At 45.2% G+C, this 27851-nt stretch overlaps 1 protein-coding gene across 1 annotated transcript in view; it reads left to right on the forward strand.

Moving 5' to 3' along the window:
- Positions 1-27851, forward strand: part of NR3C2 (nuclear receptor subfamily 3 group C member 2) — a 582332-nt gene that overhangs the window by 488232 nt on the left and 66249 nt on the right. Inside the window, 3 exon segments of the mRNA XM_030191661.1 lie at positions 15372-15713; positions 18404-18507; positions 18510-18550. Of these exon segments, the coding sequence (XP_030047521.1) occupies positions 15372-15713; positions 18404-18507; positions 18510-18550 (487 nt within the window).

Below are 27851 nucleotides of genomic sequence, written 5' to 3' on the forward strand. Positions count from 1 at the left end.
AACCAGATTGAAGTGGATCAAGAATAGCTTGAGATGAAAGAAAGTCAAGGCAACGGCGGTGAACAGCACGTTCAAGTATCTTGGATAGAAAAGGGAGGAGGGAAATGGGGCGATAGTTGGAAGGACAGGTTGGGTCCAATGAAGGTTTTTTAAGGAGTGGTGTGACTACGGCATGTTTGAAGGCATCAGGAACAGTCGCAGTGGAAAGTGAAAGATTGAGGATATGACAGATAAAAGGGATGACAGTAGGAGAAATAGTGTTAAGTAGATGGGTGGGAATAGGATCAGAGGAACAGGTAGTTAGTTTTGAGGAGGAAATAAGGGTGTGTAGTTTCTGCTTCAGTGTTTCAGAAAAAAATTTTCTGGGTCTGGGCGTTTGGGGTTAGCTATATACTGAATAAATACATTTGCTCAGGGCAAGAGAGTCAACTGTGGGCTTAGTCTTCCAATCTATTAATAAGTGCTGCTGTTAATACTACTACTAGTAATCTTTATACCCTCTGCCACCGTAATTCTGCAGCCTCCAGAGAAACCACATAATTAGCGTGTTGCATAATTTACAGCCGTTACACAATCAACAGAATGAATGCTACCCTCCCCACTTCACACACACACACACACACACCACACACACACATACAGATGCGCAAGCCTAGTTCAGTCCTGTGAATGAAGCAACAAGGCTGATTGTTCTTTTTCAGCCTCCTGCTTGGATCTCTGCTTCAACCCTGTCTCAGCTCCAGACAGCCTGCAGGGAACAGGAGAGGAGGAATGAGGCTGACCATGGAGAAAACAAGAGCCAAGTGCTCTGCTCCCCAGGTCCATCACCTCTTCTCCTATTACCCCATTAGATATGTCGTGTTCTGTGCTGTTTTCTATTTTTCCACTATGTAAGAATATTACATGCTAATAATGAACATATCAAAAATGATGCACTTCTTAAAACAAAATACATTTTAAAAATGGAAATAATATGGAAACAAAACATGCGCATACAGCACATGCCAGATTGGCACTATCACACCGGCTAGTGTAATAAGCCAAGTGGTAATTCCAAATTTGGCACGCGCCGAATTCCCGCAGTAGAAGATAATTTTTTATTTTCTACCACAGGCTGCTTAACTGAAGGTAAACAGCAGTTTGCACGTACTGCATGCTTACCGTACGGGTAGTTGCGTGAGACCTTACCACGCTAGGTCAGTGGTGGCGGTAAGGTCTCAGGGGCCGAAATGGACAGCGCTCTGGTTTCAATTTTAGCGCATGTCCATTTTCGGCTCCTTAAGAAAAGGCCCTTTTCCTAGATGTGGTAAAAAAAAAATGGCCCAGCATACACCCAAAAGACGCGCTTGCACTAATGCAGGCCACTTTTTACTGCAGCTTAGTAAAAGGACCCCTTTGAGAGGTAATTACTAATATGTATTGAAATTTATTTTTCTCCATTTATAGCCTGCCTATAATGCACTGTTTTTTTTGCCAAATAACACACAATTTTTCCATTTAACATGTTATTGGCTCCTAAGCTTGTTTTACACAATGCTAGTTAAAGATGCAAAGCATGTGTTTACGTCCAGAGTAAAATTAATAATACAGTTTGGGGCTGATATTCAAAGCCATTTAGCCAGCCGCTGACCAGTTAAATCGCTTGGTTGGGCTAGCTGTTAATTTTCAGTGGCATGTAACCGATTAAGTGCTGCTGAAATTCGTGATTAGCATGTAACTCAAGGCCGGCTATGTTTGGGGCATGGGGGGAGATTCTATATATGGTGCCTAAAAAAATGGTGTGGAAATCAATGCCGACTAAGAGTATTCTATAAGCGAATACACTTAGTTGGTATCTCAGTACCTAGAACTACATGCCTCCATTTACACCAACGAAAATGTGACATAAATCCCTGCACATAGATTTAGGTGCTCTGGGTCATATTCTACGCATATAAATTTCAGAACGCCCACAAAATGCCCATTTCCCCACCCATAAGCACTCCCCTTTTTGCCTGCACGTGTTAGAAATTAGGCGAACTTTGTTACAAAATATGCTTAGCGAGTTGTGTGGGCAAATTGTAATTATTGCCAATTAGTGCTCTTTATTGCTTATTAAGAGCTGTTATCAACGCTGATTAGCTTATTAAGCCAATTAAGTTACGTGCGTTGTTATAGAATACGCTTGGATCTCGGCACGGATCTCTACAGCTCTGTATAGAATCTGGGAGTTTGTGGCCATGTTTAGTACATAAATGGGACCATGTAAACATCTGTCCTATTTTTATGCACTAGCCCATTGCCGCTTAAATGCTGAGTATCAACTTAAGCGGCTATGTGTTAGCCGGCTTAAAAATAACCAGATATTCAAAACTGAAATCTGCACAGGTCCCAGCTTTGAATATCTGGGAATAATTCTGTCAGCGATGAGCAAAACGCTCACCACCACCAGCTGAATATCAGACCCTTTCTGTTTAACCTCACAAGTTATATTATTCATGGAATAATTGCAGCTTTGATCTGGCCTCATCTGTCCTCCCTGAGAAGAGCATCATGTAGCTCAGTGTTCCAGGGTGACCTCTTAAAGGGGCTGGTGGTATAGAAAATAATACTCTCCCCTCCCATTCTCCCCGTACAAAAAAAAACTCTGCATAGAGCCACCCTAATTTGGCAGATTGATAATGTTTTTAAGGACAATCATTAAAGTGGGGTACATTGGTTTTAGCTATGTTTCCATTTTATTTCAAACAGTAGTACTGCGAGATTATAGCTGGGGGCTGTTAGCACCATTTTAAACCCAGGCACAGATGGGCCTGGAACCAAAAGTGCCAGCTCTGTGTGTAGGTGTAGCACCCCCAGTATTAAGCAAACTCTCACTCTGGGTAGGAGGAATTTGTGTTGAGTTTTGCTTTCCAGTCATTTGAAAATTAGCTTTTGTGGCTGGAGCCATGGATTGCCCCAGCCCCTCTCCTACTGACAAAGGAGTATCTATAATTTCCTCTTCTACAGTACAGCCTTTGCTAATCCGACCATCCGGCATATTCGACAGACCCATCAGTAATGCCATTGCATTTATTTCTATTCAAAATCTTTGTTTTAGAACAATTTTTTCAAAATCGGGAACTCTATGCCTTTGTTTATGCAGTGTTTTCCATATTATCTGACTTGTCATTTATCCAGCAACGGGTCGGTCCCGTGTACTTCAGATAATTGAGACTGTACTATATTTCTTTTTCACTTCCATCTTTTCTAGACTTCTGATACTGTCAGGCAATTTGTTTGGCTGTGGTCTTTGTTTTGGTTGTAGGGTGAGGGTTTTCCCCCTACACTTCTGGCCCCTTTAAAAGATAGCTGACCAACCTTTGGGCCCACTAGCTTTGCTTTCTTATGACTAGGAACAAGCAATGTTATATTATCCTGTGGTAAAATCCAATATTTTAGCACAGTTTAATAACTATTGCTCTGTATATGCCATGGAAGGCAGTTGGTGTGGTTTTAACCTCAATCCTGTTTAATGGTATTGGCTCCGAGTTAGTAATTCACTGGGTGTACTTCTCTCAGCCTTTAATTATATAACTCTGTTTCTCCGAGGACAAGCAGGCTGCTTGTTCTCACATGTGGGTTGACGTCCGCATCGGCCCGGGAATCGGCATTTTTGCAAGCAAAATATGAAAAAATCTTGCCAGAGTCTTCTGGAGTGCGTGCAGCACGCACCACGCATGCGCGGAACGATTTCCCACCCGTCGCATGAGTGTTCCCGCTCAGTTATTTTTTCTCTGCGTTGAGGTGCGGTCGAGTTTTTTCCCCGCCCCTCTCAGGCCCGGGAAACAGTCTGTTTCGTTTTGAGGCTTTTGCCTTTTTTCTTTTCTTTTTGTTAATAATTTACCGTTAAAAAAAAAAACTTTATTTTTTTGCCCTTTTAAAGTATCCTTTCTTTTTCGACGCAGCCAGCTTAGGCCATAAGGTCGGGTTGTTCCCTTCTTTTCGTGCCCTTTTTTCTTTTAACAGGCACGATCGCGTCTTTTGATTTCGCCGATGCCTTTTTTCCTTCCATGGCATCGAAGACACCCAGCGGCTTCAAACGTTGTACTCGGTGCAACCGGACCATCTCGGGTACTGATACCCACGTCTGGTGTATCCAGTGCCTTGAGCCCGACCACAGCCCAGCAGCTTGTAGTCTGTGTCTTCGCATGAAGAAACAGACTCAAGTGTCTCGAGAGACCCAATGAGAGAAGCTTTTTGGGGCTCGATCCAGTCCTTCGACATTGACATCGGTACCGAGGTCGGCGGCGTCGACATCGAGGGACACATCGACGTCGGGAGCGAAGTTAATAGCTGTGGAACGACCAACTCGTGCTGGGAGCAGTGAGGCATCGAATGGGTCTCCACCTGTCTTGAGTCCTCCTGTTATGCAGACCCTCCGGGACCGACCTTCGTCATACCCGGCCCAAGGAGACGTGATGATTCCATGTCTTCCTCATCGGTACTGAGGAGTCTTGATGACGGGCATCGAGCGAAGGCAAAGCACCATCATCGTTCTTCTTCGACACATGGTGCCAGGAGCTCCGGAGCGTCAAGGGATTCGGCACTCAAGAAGCGCCAGCGCCGAGAGGATCGCTCTCCCTCTATTCAGGGGGTGCTGATGCGTTGGTCTAGCAGCCCGGTACCTGCTCCTGAGCCTCAACAGATTCTGCCACCAGCTCCTTTACTGACCCCGTAGCCTTGTCCGATGGCGGCTCTCGAAGAGCGCATCAGGGTCCTGCTTCCAAAGCTTCTGGAAGGGTTACTGCGCCAGTCTGCTTCGGTGTTGGGGGTGCTTCCGTACCATCTGCTGCAGTGGTATCTGGCCCTTCGCCTGTGGTGAGGTCCCCGACCTCGGTGCCGCCTGCAGCATCGGTGTCGGCTGCCACCCAGGTCGACTCTCCTTCGACGGTGGAGGAAGCTTCACTGGAGTCCAGGCGGGCGTCGACTTCTAGGCACTGCCATAGAGGACGTCGTTCCTCGGCATCAAGGCAGGCTCAGTTTCTTGTCCGATACTGAAGATGAGCGTTCGTGGGAGGAAGAGGAGGATCCCAGGTACTTTTCTTCTGATGAGTCCTTTGGGATTCCTTCTGAACCTTCCCCTCCACCAGAAAGGAGACTTTCTCCACCGGAGAGTCTATCCTTTACCTCCTTTGTCCGGGAAATGGCTGCGGCTATTCCCTTCCCTATGGAAGCCCAGGGCTGAGATGCTCGAGGTCCTGAATTATCCTTCTCCACCTAGAGAGGCTGCAATGGCTCCTTTGCATAATGTACTGAAGGAAGTCCTTATGCGAAACTGGTCATTCCCCCTGTCTAATCCCGTGATCCCGAAAAGAACTGAATCCCAATATGGGATCCACGGGGAGCCTGGATTGATGAAGTTTCAGCTACCTCACAATTCCATGGTGGTGGACTCCGCTCTCAAAAGAGCCAAGAGTACTAGGGACTATGCCTCGGCGCCCCCAGGCAGAGAATCTAGAACCTTGGACTCTTTTGGGAGGAAGGCGTATCAGGCTGCTATGCTCGCTGCCAAAATCCAAACATACCAGCTCTTCACGAGCATCAACTTGCAGAACTTGGTGAGGCAACTGTTCAGCTTGGTTGATGCACTCCCTCTGGAGCAGGCCGAGCCTTTTCGCCAGGTGGTCAGACAGCAGAAGGCATGTCGAAAATTCCTGGCCAGGGGTATGTTCTACACTTTTGATGTAGCATCCAGGATTGCTGCCCAAGGTACAGTGATGCGCAGACTCTGATGGCTGCGTGTCTCTGACCTGGATCATGCGGTCCAGCAGCGGATGGCAGATGTTCCTTGCTGGGGGGACAACCTTTTTGTTGAGAAGGTAGAGGATCTAGTTGACCAGATCAAGGAGCTTAATGATGCTATGGATTCTCTCTCCCGCCGGGCATCTTCTGCTACTACCTCCTCATCTAGGAGGTTTTTTGAAGGGAAGAGGAGTGCTCCCTATTCCTGTGCTAGGCGTAGGTACACTTATGCTTCTCGGCAGCCTGTCCAGGCTCAGTCCCAGTGCACTCGTTCTCGTCAACAGCGTGTGCCTAAGGCCTCTGCAGCTCCCCAGCAGAAGCAAGGCTTTTCACTGGCTCCAGTTCAGCATAGCCTCAGTAAAAGTGTCTGTACCGGACGACTTGCCAGTAGGGGGGAGGTTAATGTTTTTTTACCCTAGGTGGCCTCTCATAACCTCTTCAAATAGTCTGGTTAGGATACACCCTCAATCTGGAATCCAAACCTCCAAATTGCCCACCGGGAGCTCATTCTTACAGCTCCCAGCACAAGCAGGTACTTGCAGAGGAACTCTCCGCCCTTCTAAAGGCCAGTGCGGTCGAACCCGTTCCATCAGGGGAAGAAGGGCTGGGATTCTATTCCAGGTACTTCCTTGTGCACAAGAAAATGGGGGATGCGTCCCATCCTAGACCTAAGGGCCCTGAACAAATTTCTTGTATGAGAAAAGTTCAGGATGGTTTCCCTAGGCACTCTTCTTCCCATGATTCAGGAAAACGATTGGCTATGCTCTCTGGACTTAAAGGATGCTTACACACACATCTCGATACTTCCAGCTCACAGGAAGTATCTTCGATTTCGGCTGGGAACACAGCACTTTCAGTACTGTGTACTGCCTTTTGGCCTGGCATCTGCGCCCAGAGTGTTTACCAAATGCCTAGCTGTAGTCGCAGCGTTGCTACGCAGACTGGGAATGCATGTGTTTCCTTATTTCGATGATTGGCTGGTGAAGAGCACCTCGAAGGAGGGTGCTCTGGAGTCCATACGAATGACTATTCGGGTGCTAGAGCTACTGGGGTTCTTCATAAATTATCCCTAGTCCCATCTTTCCCCAGTCCAAGCATTGAAATTCATTGGAGCCCTGTTGAACACTCAGAGAGCTCAAGTTTATCTTCCCGGGGCAAGGGTGGACAATCTTCTGCCCCTGGTGTCCATGGTTCGAGCGTCTCACCAGGTCACGGCTCGACAGATGTTGAGACTTCTGGGGCACATGGCCTCCACAGTTCATGTCACGCCCATGGCACGTCTACATATTAGATCAGCTCAATGGACCCTAGCTTCCCAGTGGTTTCAAGCTGCAGGGGATCTAGAGGATCTCATCCAACTGTCCACTGGCTTTCGGAATTCTCTCCACTGGTGGAAGATTCGATCCAATTTGACCATGGAACGACCATTCCAAGTTCCTCAGCCACGAAAAGTGCTGACGACTGATGCATCTCTCCTGTGGTGGGGAGCTCATGTAGATGGGCTCCACACTCAGGGAGCCTGGTCCTTTCAGGAAAGAGGTCTGCAGATCAACCTCCTGGAATTAAGAGCGATCTGGAACACTCTAAAGGCTTTCAGAGATCGGCTGTCCAACCAAATCATTTAATCATTACCACGTCGCAACACTGCCATCGATGACTTCCTTAAAGTTCTCGACTCAGCACCTGACCAATGCCCGGCTGACCAGTCATGGACAAACTTTACCACTTTAACAGTAGATAATGTATCAAAAATAGTTAACAAGTTTTCCAAAAAGCACTGTGGTCTCGATATATGCCCTAGTTATCTGTTGAGATCTGCACCTGCTTGCTTCATTGCTAACCTCACATCCTATTTAAATTTCATGCTCCAGAACGTTCTCTTTCCATCTGTTCATGGAAGCATTCTCCTCACACCTATTCCTAAGAACCAGAAAGTCAAAGCTGAAGTCATCTTGAATTATCGCCCAGTGGCATCTATCCCATTACTTGTCAAAACAATGGAAAGTATGATCAACAGTCAATTAACTGATTACTTGAATAACTTCTGCATCCTGCATAGCTCACAATCGGGCTTCCAACAACAGTATAGTACCGAAACAGTATTAGTTACCCTCCTGTCGAACTTTAAACAATTAATATCTACTGGGAAAAAAGTGTTACTACTACAATTTGACATGTCCAGTGCATTTGATATGGTGGATCATAATCTCCTAATTCACCTATTGGATACATTTGGAATAGGTGGTATCGTGCTTAACTGGATTAAAGGCTTTCTGTCCCGGAGAATGTACCTCATCAAAGCCAAATTTGATATCTCTACGCCGTGGAAAGCTTATTGTGGAGTACCCCAGGGCTCACCCCTTTCCCCTACTCTTTCAACATCATGCTGATTCCTCTAGCAAAAACCTTATCAAAACTGGGCCTCAATCCATTCATCTATGCAGACGATGTGACCATCTATATCCCTTTTAAATCCACACTAGCAGAAATCTCTGACGCAATAGCTGCTAGTTTTTCCATCATGGATTCTTGGGCTTACAGCATTTCCATTCAAACTCAATAAAGACAAAACACAGTGTCTAATCCTTTTGTCCCAGCATAATAAGATTATTCCGACTTCACTCATCACTAAGGAGTATGCTCTTCCGATCTCACAAAGTCTAAAAATCCTTGGTGTCTTGTTGGATAATCACTTTCTACTCGACAGTCAAGCTAAGCTCATCACAAAAAGAATGTTCCACTCCATGTGGAGATTGAGGCGTCTCAGGCAATTCCTCACAAGGGAGCTCTTCCAAACCCTTACTCACTGGTTGGTCCTATCGCATATTGACTACTGCAGTGGAATTTATGCTGGTTGCCGAAATTTCATTCTGAAAAAACTCCAGACTGCTCAAAACACAGCTGCAAGGCTAATCTTAGGCAAAACATGTCAACCTCACCGTTTTAATCTGCACTGGCTTCCTATTGTAGACCGTATTACTTACAAAATCTGCTCATTGACTCACAAGATAATATATGGGGAAGCCCCTGCCTACATGCTAGATTTGATAGATCTACCATCAAGAAATGCTTCGGTAACTGCTCAATCCTATCTTAATCTACATTACCCAAGCTGCAAGTCTGTTAAATACAAGCTGCTCTTTTCATCTTCTTTCTCCTACGTCAGCCCAAAGTCTTGGAACGTCCTACCAAAACATCTAAAAGAGATTGACGACCACCAGCTATTCAAGAAATCCTTAAAAAAAACATTTTTATTCGAGAAAGCTTATCCCTCCAAATAATGCTCAGTCTCCACCTTCCTCACATTGCCTATACCTGTTTATCCAACGTGTACTATCCTTATGTTCTTTCCCATCCTTCTGACTTTTGTGTTATTACCCTCCTTGGATTGTAACCTTCTGTAATATTGTAAGCCGCATTGAGCTCGAACTAGTGGGAAAATGTGGGGTATAAATGTACCAAAAATAAATAAATAAATAATTCAGACAGACAGTCAGGTTGCCATGTATTACACCAACAAGCAGGGGGCACCAGATCTCGCCCTCTGTGTCAGGAAGCCGTCCAGATGTGGCTTTGGGCTCACAGTCACAGCATGATCCTCCAAGCCACTTATCTGGCAGGCATAAACAACAGTCTGGCCGACAGACTGAACAGGACAATGCAACCTCACGAGTGGTCACTGATATGGTATGATATGGGCATAGTCCAAAAGATCTTCCGAGCGTGGGTCACCCCCTCGGTGGATCATTTTGCCACTCAGATCAATCACAAGGTCCCTTAGTTCTGTTCCAGGCTTCAGGCCCACGACAGACTAGCGTCAGATGCCTTTCTCCTGCATTGGGGGACAGGCCTTCTGTATGCGTATCCTCCCATACCTGTAGTAGGGAAGACTTTGCTGAAACTTAAGCAAGACTGCGGAACCATGATCCTGATTGCTCCCTTCTGGCCACGCCAGATTTGGTTCCCTCTTCTTCTGGAGTTGTCCTCCGAAGAACTGTGAAGATTGGACTGTTTTCCAACCCTCATCACTCAGAACGAGAGGTCTCTTCTACATCCCAACCTCCAGTCTCTGGCTCTCACGACCTGGATGTTGAGAGCTTACAATTCGCCTCCTTGGGTCTTTTAGAGGATGTCTGCCGAGTCTTGCTTGCTTCCGGGAAAGATTCCACGAAGAGGAGTTACTCTTTCAAATGGAGGAGGTTTGCTGTCTGGTGTGACAGCAAGGCCCTAGATCCTCTTTCTTGTCCTACACAAACCTTACTTGAATACCTTCTACACTTGTCAGAGTGTGGTCTCAAGACCAACTCCGTAAGAGTTCCCTTAGTGCGATTAGTGCTTTTCATCGCCGTGTAGAGGGTAAGCCTATCTCTGGACAGACTTTAGTTGTTCGCTTCATGAGAGGTTTGCTTTTGTCAAAGACTCCTGTCAAACCTCCGCCAGTGTCATGAGATCTCAACGTCATGCTCATGCAGCTGATGAAAGCTCCTTTTGAGCCACTGAATTCCTGCCATCTGAAGTACTTGACCTGGAACGTCGTTTTTTTGGTGGCTGTTACTTCAGCTCATAGAGTTACTGAGCTTCAGGCCTTGGTAGTACATGCACCTTATATCAAGTTCCATCACAACAGAGTAGTCCTCCGCACACACCCTAAGTTCCTGCCAAAGGTGGTGTCGGAGTTTCATCTGAACCAGTCAGTTGTCTTGCCAACATTCTTTCCCCGTCCTCATACCCGCCCTGGCGAAAGCAGTTTGCACACCTTGGATTGCAAGAGAGCATTGGTCTTTTACGTGGAGCAGACAAAGCCCTTTAGACAGTCCGCCCAGTTGTTTGTTTCTTTTGATCCCAACAGGGGGGGAGTCGCCATCGGAAAATGCACAATCTCCAATTGGCTAGCAGATTTTATATCCTTCACTTACGCCCAAGCTGGGCTGACTCTGGAGGGCCATCTCACGGCTCACAATGTTAGAGCCATGGCTGCGTCAGTGGCTCATTTAAAGTTAGCCTCCATTGAGGAGATTTGCAAGGCTGCAACGTGGTCATCAGTCCACACATTCACATCTCACTACTGCCTCCAGCAGAATACCCAACACGACAGTCGATTTGGGCAGTCGGTGCTGCAGAATCTGTTCAGGGTTTAGAATCCAACTACACCCACCCTAGACCCACTTTTGTTCTGTTCCAGGCTGCACTCTCAGTTAGTTGTTTATGGTTTCAGGTCAATCTGTGTTGTCCTCGCCGTTGCGAAGCCCAATTGACCAATGTTCATTGTTTTGAGTGAGCCTGGTTGCTAGGGATACCCCACATGTGAGAACAAGCAGCCTGCTTGTCCTCGGAGAAAGCGAAGATACATACTTCTAGCAGGTATTCTCCGAGGACAGCAGGCTGATTGTTCTCACAAACCCGCCCACCTCCCCTTTGGAGTTGTTTGTTTATTATTTGCTTTTTGATTAAACTGAGTGGGAACGCTCACGCAATGTGTGGGAAATCGGTCCGCGCATGCGCGGTGCACACTGCACGTGCGCCAGAAGACTCTGGCAAGATTTTTTCATATTTTGCTTGCAAAAATGTCGATTCCCGGGCCGATGCAGACGTCGACCCACATGTGAGAACAATCAGCCTGCTGTCCTCGGAGAATACCTGCTACAGGTATGTATCTTCGCTATATGGTATATCAGCTCAAGCAGAAACGGTAGTCAACCAACATGTTCCAAGATAGCTGACTTGGAATGGTAGAGCTGTGGCTACTGAATGGGAAAGGATGAAGCTGATCAAAGCTGTTTTCACTGTGCAACCGATTGTGGCTGAGACCCAAGTGGTGGATCAGAGGGTAGGTCAGTTGAAATACAGAATAAATACAAGGGAGCAAGTATCTCAGCCTGTTAGTCAAAATCATGAGTCCCTGATGGAACCTGCTGAGACTAACAAGTCTTTCCTGTTTTCTTTTCAGTGGTGTACTTTCACAACAGAATACTCAAAATCAGCCCCACCTGTACAATTAAATTTAGCATAATGGTAGATATGGAGTTTATTTTTTTGCTTGGTTTATAGTGAGGTAGTACCATTTGCTTTTGTTATATGCAACCCGTTCAGTGGAACAGAAACAGAAAAATCTTTAATAATTTCTCTTGCAAAATAAAATGGTGAGAAAAGCTCCATAGATCACAGCAACAGAATGCAGTAGCCAGATTTGCGATAAAAGAATATTTCTGACTGTATGTAGGACACTCTAGAAAATAGATTTAGGGCCCTATTTACAAAGGCACGCAAGCGTTTTTAGTGTGTGGTAACCGTGTAGACGCCCATAGGAATATTATAGGCATCTACATGCTAAAAATGCTAGCGTGCCTTTGTAAACAGGGCCCTTAAATTGCTATTTTATTTTGGGAGGAAGTTAGTGATGTGCATTCGTTTGAAATAACATTTTTATCTGAAACAACAGTAGAAAAAAAACACAAAAATATGGTGTTTTTTCTGTGTCATCAGAAGTACACATTATTGCTTAAGGGCCCTGTTTAACAAAGGTGCACTAAAAGTTAGCACATGATAACCTTGTAGACGCCCATAGGAATATTATAAGCATCTACACGGTTAGCATACGCTAAAAATGCTAGCACACCTTTCTACACAGGGCCATAAGTGTGCTGTGTTGCTAATGCACACTATTTATAAGCACACTACTGAGCAATAAGATGCAGTGTTTGAGCAATAGGGTGCAGCATTGTATAAAAGTATGCATTATTGATGACATTGTCCTGAAACATAAAAGAGATTTTAACAAACCTAAATAAAACAAAAGGGTTTTTTTTGCTAAACTGTGCTAAGCAAACACACAAATTAGCACATGTTAACCAGTTTCGCACAATCACGCCAACTAATGCTGCAGTTTGCACACGCTAATTCACATGTTAACTGCAAATTGGGGGGGGGGTCTTTTACAAAGGCACGGTAGCATTTTTAGTGTATGCTAAACACTAGAGATGCCCATTGGAATATATGGAGGGGCATAATCGAACGGGGGGCGCCCAAGTTTTCATGAGGGCGTCTTCGCAGGACGGCCCCGTAAAGGGGCGTGGCAACCCGTATTATCGAAACAAGATGGACGTCCATATCGTTTCGATAATATGGTCGGGGATGCCCAAATCATGAAATTTAGGTCGACCTTAGAGATGGTCGTCCTTAGGTCGTTTTTGAGATGGTCATCCCCGGTTTTCGGCGATAATGGAAACCGAAGGACATCCATCTCAAAAACAATCAAATCCAAGCTATTTGGTCGTGGGAGGAGCCAGCATTCGTAGTGCACTGGTCCCCCTCACATCCCAGGACACCAACCGGGCACCCTAGGGGGCACTGCAGTGGACTTCAGAAAAAGGTCCCAGGTGCATAGCTCACTTGCCTTGGGTGCTGAGCCCCCCAAACCCACAACTGTGCACAACTACCATAGCCCTTAGGGATGAAGGGGAGCACCTATATATGGGTACAGTGGGTTTGTGGTGGGTTTTGGAGGGCTCACATTTACCACCACAAGTGTAACAGATGGGGGGGATGGGCCTGGGTCCGCTTGCCTGAAGTATACTGCACCCACTACAACTGCTCCAGGTACCTGCATACTGCTGCGATGGACCTGAGTATGGCATTTGAGGCTGACATAGAGGCTGGCACAAAATAGTTTTTAAAATGTTTTTGAAGGGTGGGAGGGGGTTAGTGACCACTGGGGGAGTAAGGAAGGTCATCCCCAATTTTCTCCGATGGTCAGCTGGTCAGTTCGGGAACCTTTTTGAGGCTTGGTCGCAAGAAAAAATGGACCAAGTAAAGTCGCCCAAGTGTTCGTCAGGGACGCCCTTCTTTTTTCCATTATCGTCCGAGGACGCTCATTTCTTAAGTAAGCCCCAGTCCCGCCTTTGCTACACTGCCGACACGCCCCCGTGAACTTCGGTCGTCCCAACGACGGAAAGCAGTTGAGGACGTCCAAAATCGGCTATCGATTATGCCAATTTGGGCAACCTTGTGAGAAGGACTCCCATCTCCCAATTTGTGTCAGAAGATGGGCGCCCTTCTCTTTTCGAAAACTCACCTGATGGGCACCTCTAACATTTAGCGCACGCTCATTTTTAGCATATGCTAAAACCACTAGCACCCCTTTGTAAAAGACCCACTGGGTTAGGGAACAGGAACTGTTTCCGCAAGGGTGGGACCAGAGTCAGAGCTGAGAGCGAAGGGAAGGGAAGGCAGCAGACTCGCGAGGCTCTTCACTGCTGCCGCCGGAACCCCGGTAAGAGGGGGGGGAGGGGAGGGTAGCAGAGGGGGTTGGCGATTTTGGAGGGTGGCGACGTGCACGTAGGGGGATGGGCGGGGCCAGTGTCGGGGAGGGGAAGGCCGCGGGTGGAGGCATCGCAAGGACGTGTCTGTGAGACAGAGGGATGACTGGAACTCGGGGGAGGGACAGAGAGAAGGAGAGGGAGGGAGAGAGAGGGAGGGAGGGCCTGGAAATCGGAAGGGAAGAAAGGGGGCCATGGGACTTGGAGGGGACAGAGGGAGAGAGCGAGGGAGGAAGCGATAAACTTGCTAGCGCCCGTTTCATTTCATAACGAAACGGGCCTTTTTTACTAGTACTAAAATGATATGGTATGACTAAAATATGTTGCACAATATGATGCTAGTGCCATCCTGTATGGGTGTTAGGTGTGTTCAAACTCTATATAAAATATGATTGTGAATTCAATAGATACTTGTTTGTAATATTACTGATAAAAGTTAAAAATAAAGAAATGTAAAAAGAAAATCCATCTTATATTGAACTCCTCAGAATCCTAAAGTGATTCATGTTTATCACACTGAATAGAGATGCCTATAATCTCACTACTTCTTTTTCTGGTTTTGGGAAGCTGTCTTAGGGCCTATTTTATCAAGCCGTGCTAACAGTTCCCACTCTGCAATGCCGAAATGACAGCATTACTGCACCGGGAGCCACTAGCGCGGCTTGGTAAAAGAGGCCCTTAACCCTCCGTTGTCTCAGGTACAAACTTGGTAGCCCTTTTAATAAGATGCACTAAAATATTCACTTAGTGTGTTTTCAGGTGGGATTTTCCTGCACTGTAAGCCCATTTCTAATGTATCCTAAAATAAGGGGTTTTTTTTCTTTTTTCTATCTGCAGGTCTCACACTAATTTTCCATGAGTGTGCGAGATCTGCAAAAATATTAACACAGGAGTACTTACTGCTTCCTACATTATTTAGGAGGCGGTAAGTTCTCCTGCATTGTTTGCATTACCCAGTTAGAGACAAAGGGCAGTATGTACCTCATGCTAAATGCAGTATGCTATCCACACCCATTCTCTACCCATGTCCCCCCCCCCCCCCCCCCCCCCTGGTTCCTAAACCTAACACAAAAAGCACATAACGCAAGAATTAGTATGCGCTAATTGCTAAACCACCAGAGTCAATGCACACTAATTCACATGTGAAGTGTATAACGCACTTTAGTAAAAGGGCCCAGTAGTGAAAAATTTGTAAAAAGTATTCACACATTATTGTTTTTTCATCCAGATTGAAAGAACAAAATCACTATCAACTCATTTTCTCACCGGCTTTACTTTCATGCTTGTTTATAGCTCGTAAGTCCAAGAAGCTGGGGAAGTTTAAAGGAACACATGAAGAACAACCACAGCAGCTTCAACCACTGCCCCAGAGCCCAGAGGAAGGAACAACACACATTTCTGCAGGAAAAGAGCCCTCGGTACCTGGGAAAACTGCTCTCGTTCCTGTTCTGTCTGATATTTCACCAATCTTGACTCCATCGGCAACAATGGTCCTTGAAAACATTGAACCTGATATTGTGTATGCAGGGTATGACAATTCAAAACCAGATACGGCAGAGCACCTGCTTTCTAGTCTAAACCGCCTCGCTGGCAAGCAGATGATACAGGTGGTAAAATGGGCAAAAGTACTTCCAGGTAGGATGGCACATTGTTCAGTTGTATGTGTAAATTCATGTGCAAGTTATACCAAGATTGAGAGTGCTTTTGTAAAATATGTACATGATTTATCATAAGAACATGTACTGTTTGTTTCCCAGATTAATGCATTTTAGTCCTATTTAAACATCACATATGTTACTTGTTTACTGTTATCACAATCTAGTTAGTAGAAAAAAATCTTAGTGGCATGAATTTTGAATTTTGATATTAAAATAGAAGCCAGACTTTGAGAGCAACCCCTTGTAAGCAGTGTTGATTTTCTAAAGAAATGGTAGTGGGTAGCAGTGGCGTAGCCAAGGGTGGGCCTTGGTGGACCCAGGCCCCACCCACTTTGGGCTCAGACCCACCCAGTAGCAGCACACCTATGAAGTGGCTGGCAGGGATCCCCGGGCTACCAGCAAAAAACTCCCACAACTGTCCTTCCTGCATACCTTATAAATAGCAGATCTTCGCTTGCAGCAAGGAGCAGCTGATACATACTGTTCGCACTGGTCCCACAGCCTACTCTCTAATATATTCCCGCCTATGCGGAAACAGGACGCTGCATCAGAGGGAAGGTTGTGGGGCGAACATGAGCAGTGTGTATCAGTTGCTGCTCACTGCCGATGAAAATCTGTTACTTAAAAGGTATGCGGGGGAGGGAGGATGTTTGTGGTGGAGAGGAAAACGGTAACAGAATTCAAACATGCGTGGGATAAACATAAAGGAATCCTCCTCAGAAGGAAGGGATCCCCAGAAGCTTAGCCAGCGGTAGGAGGTGAGGATAGTGCTGGGCAGACTTATACGGTCTGTGCCAGAGCCGGTGGTGGGAGGCGGGGTGGGTGGTTGGGAGGTGGGGATAGTGCTGGGCAGACTTCTACGGTCTGTGCCCTGAATAAGACAGGTACAAATCAAGGTAAGATATACACAAAAAATGACATGTGAGTTTATCTTGTTGGGCAGACTGGGTGGACCGTGCAGGTCTTTTTCTGCCATCATCTACTATGTACTATATGGCATACAGGCAAGAGAGGGAGAGATCAATCACTTGTGAGGACAGGGCAGAGTTCTTCTACCACCCAATGTTGGGCTCAGGCCCACCCAAATTGGGTGTCTGGCTACGCTCCTGATGGGTAGGCAATTTGACCTAACATGACAGCCCAGCTATATGCTGGCAATGCAGATTAGGCTGCTATCTGCAGTGCTAGATAATATCTGTGGTGGGTTGAGTCTGGGCAGGGAACATTTTCATGCACAGAAGACTGTAAGTTATACATGTATCTTCCACTTTTAGAAAAGAGCATTTACACCAGCTCTATGGTTGGTGTAAGTGTGCATGCCTAAAATAAAGGCGCAAATCTGATGTGCTACACTAATATAAACCTATTCTGGAAAGTAGGCATCTATGTCTCTTTATGCAATAGGCTCCTTCCAGACACTTTGGAGGTTTGATAACAGGAGACGGCATGATGTCACAAGACTGAAGCCGGTCCCTACCTACTCCACCCATGGAAGTTTTAATTCTCCCAATACAGCAGCTGCATCTTGGTACACCCAAAACAATGAAATTGATAGGGTGACAAGCTTCACCTATTAGCTTCAGCCCAAATAATGGGCCAGATAGGCTCATGCTGTCTCCTTACCATTGACTACTACTATACTACTACTATTAGCATTTCTATAGCGCTACAAGCATAAGCAGCGCTGTACCAACATAGAAGAAAGGACAAGTCCCTGCTCAAAGAGCTTACAATCTAATAGACAAAAAATAAATAAAGTAAGCAAATCGATCAATTAATGTGAACGGGAAGGAAGAGAGGAGGGTAGGTGGAGGCGAGTGGTTACAAGGGTTAAGAGTCAAAAGCAATGTTTAAAGAGGTGGGTTTTCAGTCTAGATTTAAAGTGGCCAAGGAGGGGCAAGAAGTAGGGGCTCAGGAAGTTTATTCCAGGCGTAGGTGCAGCGAGATAGAAGGCGCGAAGTTGGAGTTGGCAGTAGTGGAGAAGGGAACAGATAAGAAGGATTATCCATGGAGCGGATGTGCACGGGAAGGGGTGTAGGGAAGGACGAGTGTGGAGAGAGATACTGGGGAGCAGCATAGTGAATACATTATAGGTTAGTAGAAGAAGTTTGAACAGGATGCGAAAAACGGATAGGGAGCCAGTGAAGGGTCTGAGGAGAGGGGTAGTATGAGTAAAGCGACCCTGGCGGAAGAATGAGACGGGCAGCAGAGTTCTTAAATCGTTCTTAAATCGTAGATAGAAATAGGAATAATTGTAGTTTCATTTTAGTTCATTCTGGAGTGAGCAACTAAGATGGGAGGATCCTGCTAATGAAGTTTATTTCGCATGCTTCTTGTGTTTGCAGTTTGTATGAAAGAAGTGTTGAAGACAGAAAAAAAAAGATGTAGAGTACTGTAAGAAGGCAAATTGTAGGAATAAATCAGAATACTTGTAGCTACAGCTAAATATGTTATTCTATATTAATATCTTATTATCTTTGTTATAAATATTTACAGAGAACAACTTGGCTGCAGGATGGTTTACTAATATTCTAGTGTTAAATGTAAACATGGCACAAAAGTTGTTTGAGAATTTGCTACACTCTTGCTTTGTACTTTTGGCCAGGTTTATACTGTACTGGTTCTTATATGAAAGTTTAATGGTGATTTAATTGTTCTGTTCTCCAGGGTTCAGAAACCTGCCTCTTGAGGACCAAATTACTCTGATTCAGTACTCTTGGATGTGTCTGTCATCGTTTTCATTGAGCTGGCGATCATACAAACATGCAAACCGGCCAGGTCCTTTATTTTTGCTCCAGACCTGGTCTTTAATGAGTAAGTATCTGTTAACTGATGTTGCCTGCGTAGGCTCTAATACTTAAACCATCAAGAATATCTGACGTATATAAGACATTTCAAATCCACATTAGCCCTGCTTTCTTGTTTGTGTTTTGAAAAGTGTCCCTTAAAATGTGAGGGGTCTATCTGTTTCAGAGCAGATCCTGATTTAAAGCATTTGTGCAGGAGTGCTTTCTATAGCGAAATTACATTTCACCCCTCCTTTCCATCCATCTTGTCCCCTCATTCCTCCCATCCAATCTTCTTCACTTTGAAATGTTCCCGAAATCAGCCATTTGTTGGCTAAAATGTGAGCGATATATCATCAAGATTAATAGAAACAGTTCATTTTCTACTGGAGTTCAGAAAAATATATAATTCTAGGAAATATGAGTACGCTGATTCATATAATGGCACTTTTGTTAACAGTAAATAGCAGCTCAGCGTGTTTTTGTGACCTTTCTAATTATCGTTCTTTGCGATAACAAAAGGAACCCATTTTTCTCCAGTCATGAAACATTTTTGGGTTTGTGATGCATTTAAAAGAATTGTTTGAATCATTTTTCTCTTGGTTGATATATTTTAAGCTCACATTGTAATAATGTTGCCATTCATGGATTTTTCTTGTCATTTCTTTCTAAGCTTTAATTTAAAAGGATAAAAAATGTATTCATAGAAACTTGTAAGTAAAAAGACGCTAAGCCAGGATAGTGTACAGAAAAAAAAAAAGTTTGATCTCTTGCCACTGGACAAGGGGGTATCAGAGGAAGTCAATGTTCTGGGGGGCTGCCACTATTAAAATAGAAGCTTTGGTACCCAGTTCACAAGAACATTCCTGCCTTGTTTTGTTGAGATCCCGTATGAAGAATGCTGAAGTGAAGTATTCAGCACTATTTCTTTGTTAATTTCCCCTGTGTATTTCTTTCCAGTGCTTTTCTCTGCTTACGCTTTAATAGTCAACTCTTTTTCATTTTTGGTTTCCGCAGTAGGAATGTTCGGAAGTAAGAGAAGCGCAGGCCCTGCCCTTATTTTCCCTTTCTGTTTGACGGCATAATAACAGTGTTTACTATTTATAGAACATTATTAGTGTATACACCACAATACAGAAAGAACTACATGGTAAGCAGGATCTGTGCTCACAAAATTAAACTAGGCATGAGAGGGTTAAAAAGGCAATTTGATCGCCTTGCGTGTAAATGCCAAGATAACTGGCGCTTATGCACGCATGTGCAGTACATGCCTTATGCTGTTCTATAAAGTAACATGTAAGTGCATTAGCATACAACTGCATGGGGGGGGGTGTACAAGTGGGCAATGCATGTGTGAGATATGGGTCTGCCTTCCATATATGCACATAACTTACAGAATAATGTAGTTACACATGTGCCACTGGATTCTGTATAGGTTGACCAAAGAGAGGCATACAAATCTGGGCATGGATCCCAGATCCGCACGTAAACTAATTAGCCAATTAGGTGTTATCGGTAAATTATTGGCATTAACAAGCACTTAATTGGCAGTGATTAGGAGTTACACGTGGATCTACCCTATACCCTTTTCTATAACATGGTAACATAGTAGATGATGACAGATAAAGACCTGCATAGTCCATCCAGTTTGCCCAATAAGATAAACCCATAGCATGTATTGCAATATAACTCATATTCATAACACGCAATTCCAAAGGGGTGTGGCCATGGGTGGGTCAGGGGCATTCCAAGAAATTAGGCACGATGTTAGAGAATACCTGCAGGGGCATAGCCAGACTTCAGCGGGAGGGGGGGTCCACAGCCCAAGGTGGGGGGGCACATATTATCCTGCCTCCCTCAGCCGCCCCCCCCCCCCCCCCCACTGATGCCCCTCCCCGCCACCTTCCGCCGCTGCCTCCGACCCTCCCCCACCACTTTCAACCCCCCGCCACAAGGTACCTTTACTGGCGGGGGTCCCCAAGCCCCTCCAGCCTTAGTCTTCTTCAGCGCCGGTCTCCGGTGCGTTCACTCACTTCGCTAATCTGTGCTATGAGTCCTGACGTCCTGCACATTCCACTTAAAGGAACATGCTGGACATCAGGACTCATAGCACAGATCAGCGAAGTGAGTGAACACGCCGAAGACCGGCACTGAAGAAGACTAAGGCTGGCGGGAGTTGAGGACACCCGCCAACAAAGTACCTTGCAGCGGGCGAGGGGTCAAAAGTGGAGGGGAGGTTCGGCAGGGGGGCCAAAAGTGGAGGGGGCCAGGACTAAATCTGTGGGGGCCCATGCCTCCGTGGCCCTAAGTAGCTACACCCCTGAATACCTGCATTTGCGCACCTAACCCTCTATTGGTTGGGCACGAGCATTTAGACCAGCTTTTGGTAGGTGTAAATGCACACTAAGCTAGTATTCTGTAAAGGTCGTTCTATGCGGATTATCCCAGTGCTTAAATTTGAGCGCCATTTATTGAATTCCTCCTGTGACATATAGCACTTAGGCACAATCTTGCCTGCCATTGACTTGATGTGAATGTATTCTATACCTGCATTTGTACACACAACTGCTTTTATAGAATTGACGCTTAACAGATATGACACCCAGTTTTAGAACTGTGCCCTAAATGACTTATTCAACATCATATTGCAACTAGTAATTTGTTTCCCGATGTCTTTGGCTCTTATTATTTCACTCTTGTTGGTAATCCATTAAACCTCATCCATAGATGAATACAGAAATTATAGTTGGGATTAGAGATTATCACCATTTCTTTTTTCTTGCTTTTTACCATCCTTAGAGGAAGAACAGTGACAGGCACACCCTGTATACTTCCAAAGCAAATGTGACAGTGGAACAGTAAGTTCAACAGATGAGTCTTCCAACACTAAAACTCTCATCAGCTTGATGGATTCACAAAATAGTTGTTTATTGAAGAACAGCTCAAGCTATTTTGTGAATCCATCAAATTGCTGAGATTTTCAGTGTTGGAAGGCTCATCTGTTGACCTTACTGTTCCACTGTTCTGTGTACTCTGTAAGCTTCTTTTCTTCTCACCTGCAGCAGATGAATCCAGGAACTGGTGAGTTAAGTCCGTCTACCAGCAGGTGGCGATAGAGATAAACAAACTGATGCAGTGATGCCAGACGGCCAGCCCCTTGCTCAGTTAGTATGTCTCTATCTCCAGCAGGTGGTGTGGATGGCTTCTGAGGGTGCTCCTGGGCTGGTGGCCAGTTTGAGCTGGGGGTGGCGGACTGAAGGTGTCCCCTTTGGAAGCATGCCTAGGTTCTGGGTCCCTGCTTCACCTCAAATTCCCTCTGAACAGGCTTTTGCAGGGGAAGAGGGAGGCCCAATGATTCTTATTGCCCAGGGGCCCAGATCACTGTCAGTCTGTCCCTGGACCAGGGGGTGGGGAGCAGTGCCTATACAGACAAGTACAGCTGTTTGCACTGTTTGGAGGGCAGTGGTACTTGGGTAATATCCTTCTTCGCTGCTGGGGCCTGATTGTCATAAGTACATAAGTATTGCCATACTGTGACAGACCAAAGGTCCATCAAGCCCAGCATCCTGTTTCCAACAGTGGCCAATCCAGGTCACAAATACCTGGCAAGATCCCAATAAAAGTACAAAACATTTATGCTGATTATCCCAGAAATATTTCCCCAAGTCCAATTTAAAATGGTCTATGGACTTTTCCTTTAGGAAGCTGTCCAACCTTTTTTTAAACTCTGCTAAGAAAGATCACGTGATGCAGTGAGCAGAGAAGCAGCCTTGAGTTGTTGCTCGGGATCCCCGGCCCTCGACGCGCCACAAAAGGGTAATTTAACAACGCTTCGCTCAACTGGTGCTCAATACAGAAATACTAAATGGACAAATTTGTAGAGAAATCCCCCTCGGCGATGGCACAGAAATCAACAAGGAGAGAAAAGACTAAGTCAGGGAGCGGCGATGCCAAGATGGCGGAGTCTCAGATGGCCACGTCGACAAACTTTTCTGATGCACAACTAGCACAGCTCACAATGGCTGTGACCAAAGCATTAGAGCCACGCTGGGACACGCTCAACTTGCAACTGGAGAATTTTCAGACGGATTTAGAAGGCCTGGGAATTTGCACTGGAGATCTAGAAGCAAGAGTGTCGGCGCTAGAGGACGACTCGCGGGGGCAAGCCCCAGACATCGCGTGCCTTAATACTCAAGTAGCAGATCTGGTGTCTAAGCTGGAAGACTTGGAGAACCGATCACGACGTAATAACATAAGAATCGTGAGATTATCAGAGCAAATACCGGATCAAAATTTGACAGTATGGCTAGAGAACTGGCTGGCGAAAGAACTGGTGCTATTGGACTCGGTGGGCCCGATGGTGGTGGAGAGAGCGCACCGTGTGGGACAGAAAATTGAAAATCGGAGCCACCCCAGAGTTGTGATAGTGAAAATCCTCAACTATAGATATAAAATTGAAATACTTCAAGGTTTTCGTTTGAAAAGAGAAAATTTACAATGTGAAGGACAGAGAGTACTAATTTTTCAAGATTTCTCGCAGGCAGTGCAGGAGAAGCGCCGTCAATTTCACCCACTTATGCTTTCATATCCAGCGCAACTGAAAATCCGGATACAAGAAAACTGGCACAGCTTCAAATCAGAGACTGAGGCGAGGGCCTTCCTTGTGGAAATGGATATTTGAACACTGTTAATGGTAGCTAGAAGTCCTACAGGTTCATACTATGAGATGAGGAATGTGCGCACCAGAGTGTTATGAAGTTTGTGTTAGTAAAACTGTATGTTGGCTGTTTGAGACCGGGATCCCCAGCATCGAAGTAGATCTCTCATTTTCACGAGTTTCGATGCTTGTGGAAATGGTGGGGAGTTTAAGGGAAAGGGGAAGGTTGGGGAGGAAGGGGGGGGGAGGGAAGGGAAAGGGGAGTTGAATACAGAGTTAAAGACAAGGGCTGAGCACCATAGACATACATAGGGATAGGCAAGGAAGGGAATGTTCCCAGGTTTGCAAAAACAAGTGGTTGGTCTCCGAGAGGAGAAGAGTGGTAGAATTATTCCTACTCCATCTCACATACCAGTCCGAATAGCAACCTGGAATGTAGGAGGCATAACGTCTCCAGTTAAACGTTCTAAAATACTTACTGCCCTACATAGGCATAAGATAGATATTGCCTACTTGCAAGAAACTCGGCTTACAGACCTAGAACACCAAAAACTACAAAGAGCTTGGGTAGGGGAGGTCTTCGCGAGCTGTTCTCAAGGAAGAAAAGGGGGAGTCGCAGTGTTATTCAGGAAAGGTATGCCATATAAAGCGTCCCTTGTAGTCAAAGGTGCGCATGGCAACTATTTATTACTTCGGATATGGCTGCAAGGTTTAGAATTTTATCTATTAGTGGTATATGGCCCTAACAAGCAAGACCTCCAATTTTTTTCAGACACTCATTCAGATCTGCTTACAGACAGGAGGGGGGCCACTGATGCTGCTGGGGGATTTCAACCTGGTCATGGACCCCGGCCTTGACTGCACCAGCCCAACCTCTCAACATTATACAGGATACAGAGCTGACACACTTCCCCTGATGCTACAAACGCTTAATCTAATGGATGCGTGGTGGGTGCTACACCCTAATGAAAAAGACTATACACATAGGTCCAGGGCTCATGGGACCCAAGCTAGGCTAGATTATATATTGGTAGACTGGGCAATATTCGCTAAGGTACAATCTGCAGAAATTGGCCCAAAGGAGATCTCTGATCACGCCCCAGTATGGATAGATGTGGAACCTGTGGTGGATAATGACAGGGGTTCGAACTGGAAGTTTCCATCCTATTTATATGGAGATCCGGTTTTTCAAAAATATGTACACGAGAAATGGACTAATTATGCGCTTAATAATACAGGGCAGGAAGACCAGCCATCGCTGTACTGGTCAGCCTCCAAGGCTGTGTTAAGGAGGGACATCATTGCTTATGTGTGTGCAAGGAAGAAACGTATGGCAGCTAGTATTTTGCTCTTGGAGACCCAACTAAAAAAAGCGAAACAAAAGCATATTGAGTGCCCCTCTCACACAACGCTAGAGAACCTGAAGTATACACAAATAGCACTTAATACGCTGCTTCATGAAAAAGAGACCCACTCCCTATTTTACCATAAATATAAGCTGCATAGATATGGGAATCGTCCAGGGCGTTTGTTAGCGCACGCCATTAAGAACGAGGGAGGATCGCGTACAGTAGAAGCCTTAAAGGATGAAGCAGGCATAGTAACAATAAACCAGCGAGAATAGCGCAAATACTAACCAAATATTTCACTTCCTTGTACGAGGAGGAGAAGGCTCCACTTAAATGAGATTTCTCAGCTTATTTGGCACGGGCCGGGCTCCCCAGGCTGAAGACGCAAGATTTAGACGCTCTAAATGCCCCGCTGAAATTGACAGAATTGCAAGCCGCAATAAAAGCGCTAAAATTACATTCTGCTCCGGGACCAGATGGGTTATCTGGGGAGTACTATAAATTACTGCGGCCTGGGGAGCATTGCTGTCATACTATGAAGATGTAATTGAACGAGGCTCCGTTCCCCCCTTTGCTAATACTGCACTAATAACATTAATACCAAAGCCGGGTAGACCCAGTGACCAGGCGGAATCCTATAGACCTATCTCACTCCTCAGCCGAACGTTTAGCTCCAGTTCTCCCCAGGTTGACAGGACGAGAGCAGGTTGGGTTTGTCAGAAACAGACATACGGTTACAAATGTTAGACGTTTATTATTAGCCATGACTAAAAGCCTAGAAGGAAAAACACCCTCCCTGTTACTGAGCCTGGATGCTGAAAAAGCGTTTGATAGGGTCAACTGGGACTTACTTATTCCATACCTTGGCACATGTGGGGTTCCGGGGATGGTATCTGAACACGCTACAAACTTTGTACAACCAACCAAAAGCTGCACTCTTGGTCAATGGTATTAAAGACAAGGAGTTTCCAATTAGGTGGGGAACCCAACAGGGATGTCCATTTTCACCTATGCTGTTTGTGCTTTCCCTGGAGCCCCTCCTGTGCCACATGTGCATATCAGAGGGGGTGACGGAGGTGAGATTAGCTGGACAACACATTAAAGTTTTGGCCTATGCAGATGACCTGCTAGTGATAATGTCAGACCCTCCCCGTTCCCTGGATTCCATATTGGTAGATTTGGAGGAATACAGATATATTTCAGGATTTTAGTTGAATTTTAACAAATCGCAGGCCCTGTCAGTGGTGGTAGATGAGCGAATGCAGGGACAAAAGGAATTCCCCTTTGAGTGGGCAGCGGGCACATTAAAATACCTGGGGGTACTCATACCAGCAGATCTCACACAATTGTACACACTTAACATACAACGCTTATTAAGAGAAACCCAGCAGAGATTTTAAGTGTGGGAGTTACTACCAGTAACTTTGTTGGGGAGAAAATAACATGTTTGTTATTCCAAGATGGTTGTATGTATTCCAACTGCTACCATTATTTTTGAAGATAAAAGATGAGCAAAAGTTGAATAAAATGTTAAGAAAATTTCTCTGGAGTGGGAAAAGAGCACGCCTCCCGCTACTTGTGATGCAAATACCAGTGGAATATGGCGGACTAGGACTAATAAGCATGAGAAACATAACAGTAGCAAGTGATATGAGACATGTTAACGATTGGTTTCGCTCCACTTCGGATTACTCTAACACCCCGATGGAGCTTCAGTTATCACTGAATGTACATTTTAGCAACCTCCTGCATGTATCCAGGGGTGTTATACCAAAATTATTAAAATCATCATATATCATGACCACTGCTAAAGCGATATGGAAATGGGTATGTCGGTTACACCGTTTTTCACCAAAGGTGACACTGAAACTGTCAATCTGTAACAACCCAGCGTTTCAACCCGGATGTTTATATCCGGCTTTCCTCAGATGGCAAAAAAAAGGGATGAAGTTCTTGTTACATGCAGTGACACCAGAAGGCAAATTTAAACCTTTTAAGGATTTACAATTGGAATTCTCAATCCCCCCCCCCCCCCCCCCCCAGGAACGTATTTTATTACGCTCAGCTGAGACAGTATGTTAATACTCTTCCATGGAAAGACCTGGTAGAGGATGTTCAGGTCGAGCTCTCAACAGCTTATTTCCTAGAGGCACAGCAGAAAGTGTCACTTTCCTTTCATCACCAACATATTAAGGATACGGTTCTGGAATTAAACTATTTGCGGTTGTTACATTCATGGAAAGAAGACATCCCGTTAACGCTGACAATAGAACAGCTGAGAGCACATGTATTGAACATTTGCAAATGCTCTACGTTCAGAGCACATTGGGAAATGCAATATAAATTTGTTCTCTGGGCATTCATAGCCCCTCAACATGTGTTTCACATGGGAGTGTCGCCGTGGGGAACATGCCCAAAGTGTGGAGCAGAGGGAGCCACTTTGGGACAATGTTTTGGACCTGCACAGGGATTGTAAAGTATTGGAAGGATATAATGTCACAAGTGTCTAAAATGTGGAAAACGAGGTGGCATTACGATTCAGCACTCCTGTTTGGATGTCCCTCCTTAAACTTACCATCTCCAAATGGCTTGCAAAGTTTCATACGGAAAGCCACTATAGTGGCAAAAGAAGTTATATTGGCGGAATGGACATCTAATAGTTACCCCACGGCACAACAGTGGAAAACGTGGATGATTATACTCTTAAGCATGGAGCGGGTGGGAGTGCATGATTTTGCTTCAGCAGGAGGGGAGAAGTTACAGCAATGTTGCAGCCCGTTCTGAAACACATTGACCCCAGAGGCAAGGAGTCAGCTGTTGAACAAATAGACTTTGGCATAAAGACCAGGCAAACAAACTTGGGAATATTGTTATGGTGTTCAGTTAAAGGGACTTGGGGGTGGGAAAGGGGGGGGGGGTTAGGGAAGTTAGAGAGAAAGAAAGACTGATTTAAAATGTAAATGCAATGATTTGAAGATGTGTCACTTGTGTTTGACTACCAATAAAAAGATTGAATCATAAACTCTGCTAAGCTAACCGCCTTTACCACATTTTCTGGCAACGAATTCCAGAGTTGAATTGTCACTGAGAATTGTGCAAAACTATGATGCCTCACATAGTTCAGAACACAAGTCAGTTCACTTTCCTCTTCCTGGAGACACAGATTGTTCCCAGGATGATGGGAAGAAAATTAAATTTAATTTAGTCATCATCTGCCTTTCCAGTATCACAAACCCACTCAACATGGAGAACAGCATTAAATTATAAAAAAATATAAAACTTGCTCCTTCCCTTAGATGACAGACTGATCCAGCCTGGTGCAC

The sequence above is a fragment of the Microcaecilia unicolor genome, chromosome 2 (assembly GCF_901765095.1).
Source record: "Microcaecilia unicolor chromosome 2, aMicUni1.1, whole genome shotgun sequence".
Classification (NCBI taxonomy): Eukaryota; Metazoa; Chordata; class Amphibia; order Gymnophiona; family Siphonopidae; genus Microcaecilia; species Microcaecilia unicolor.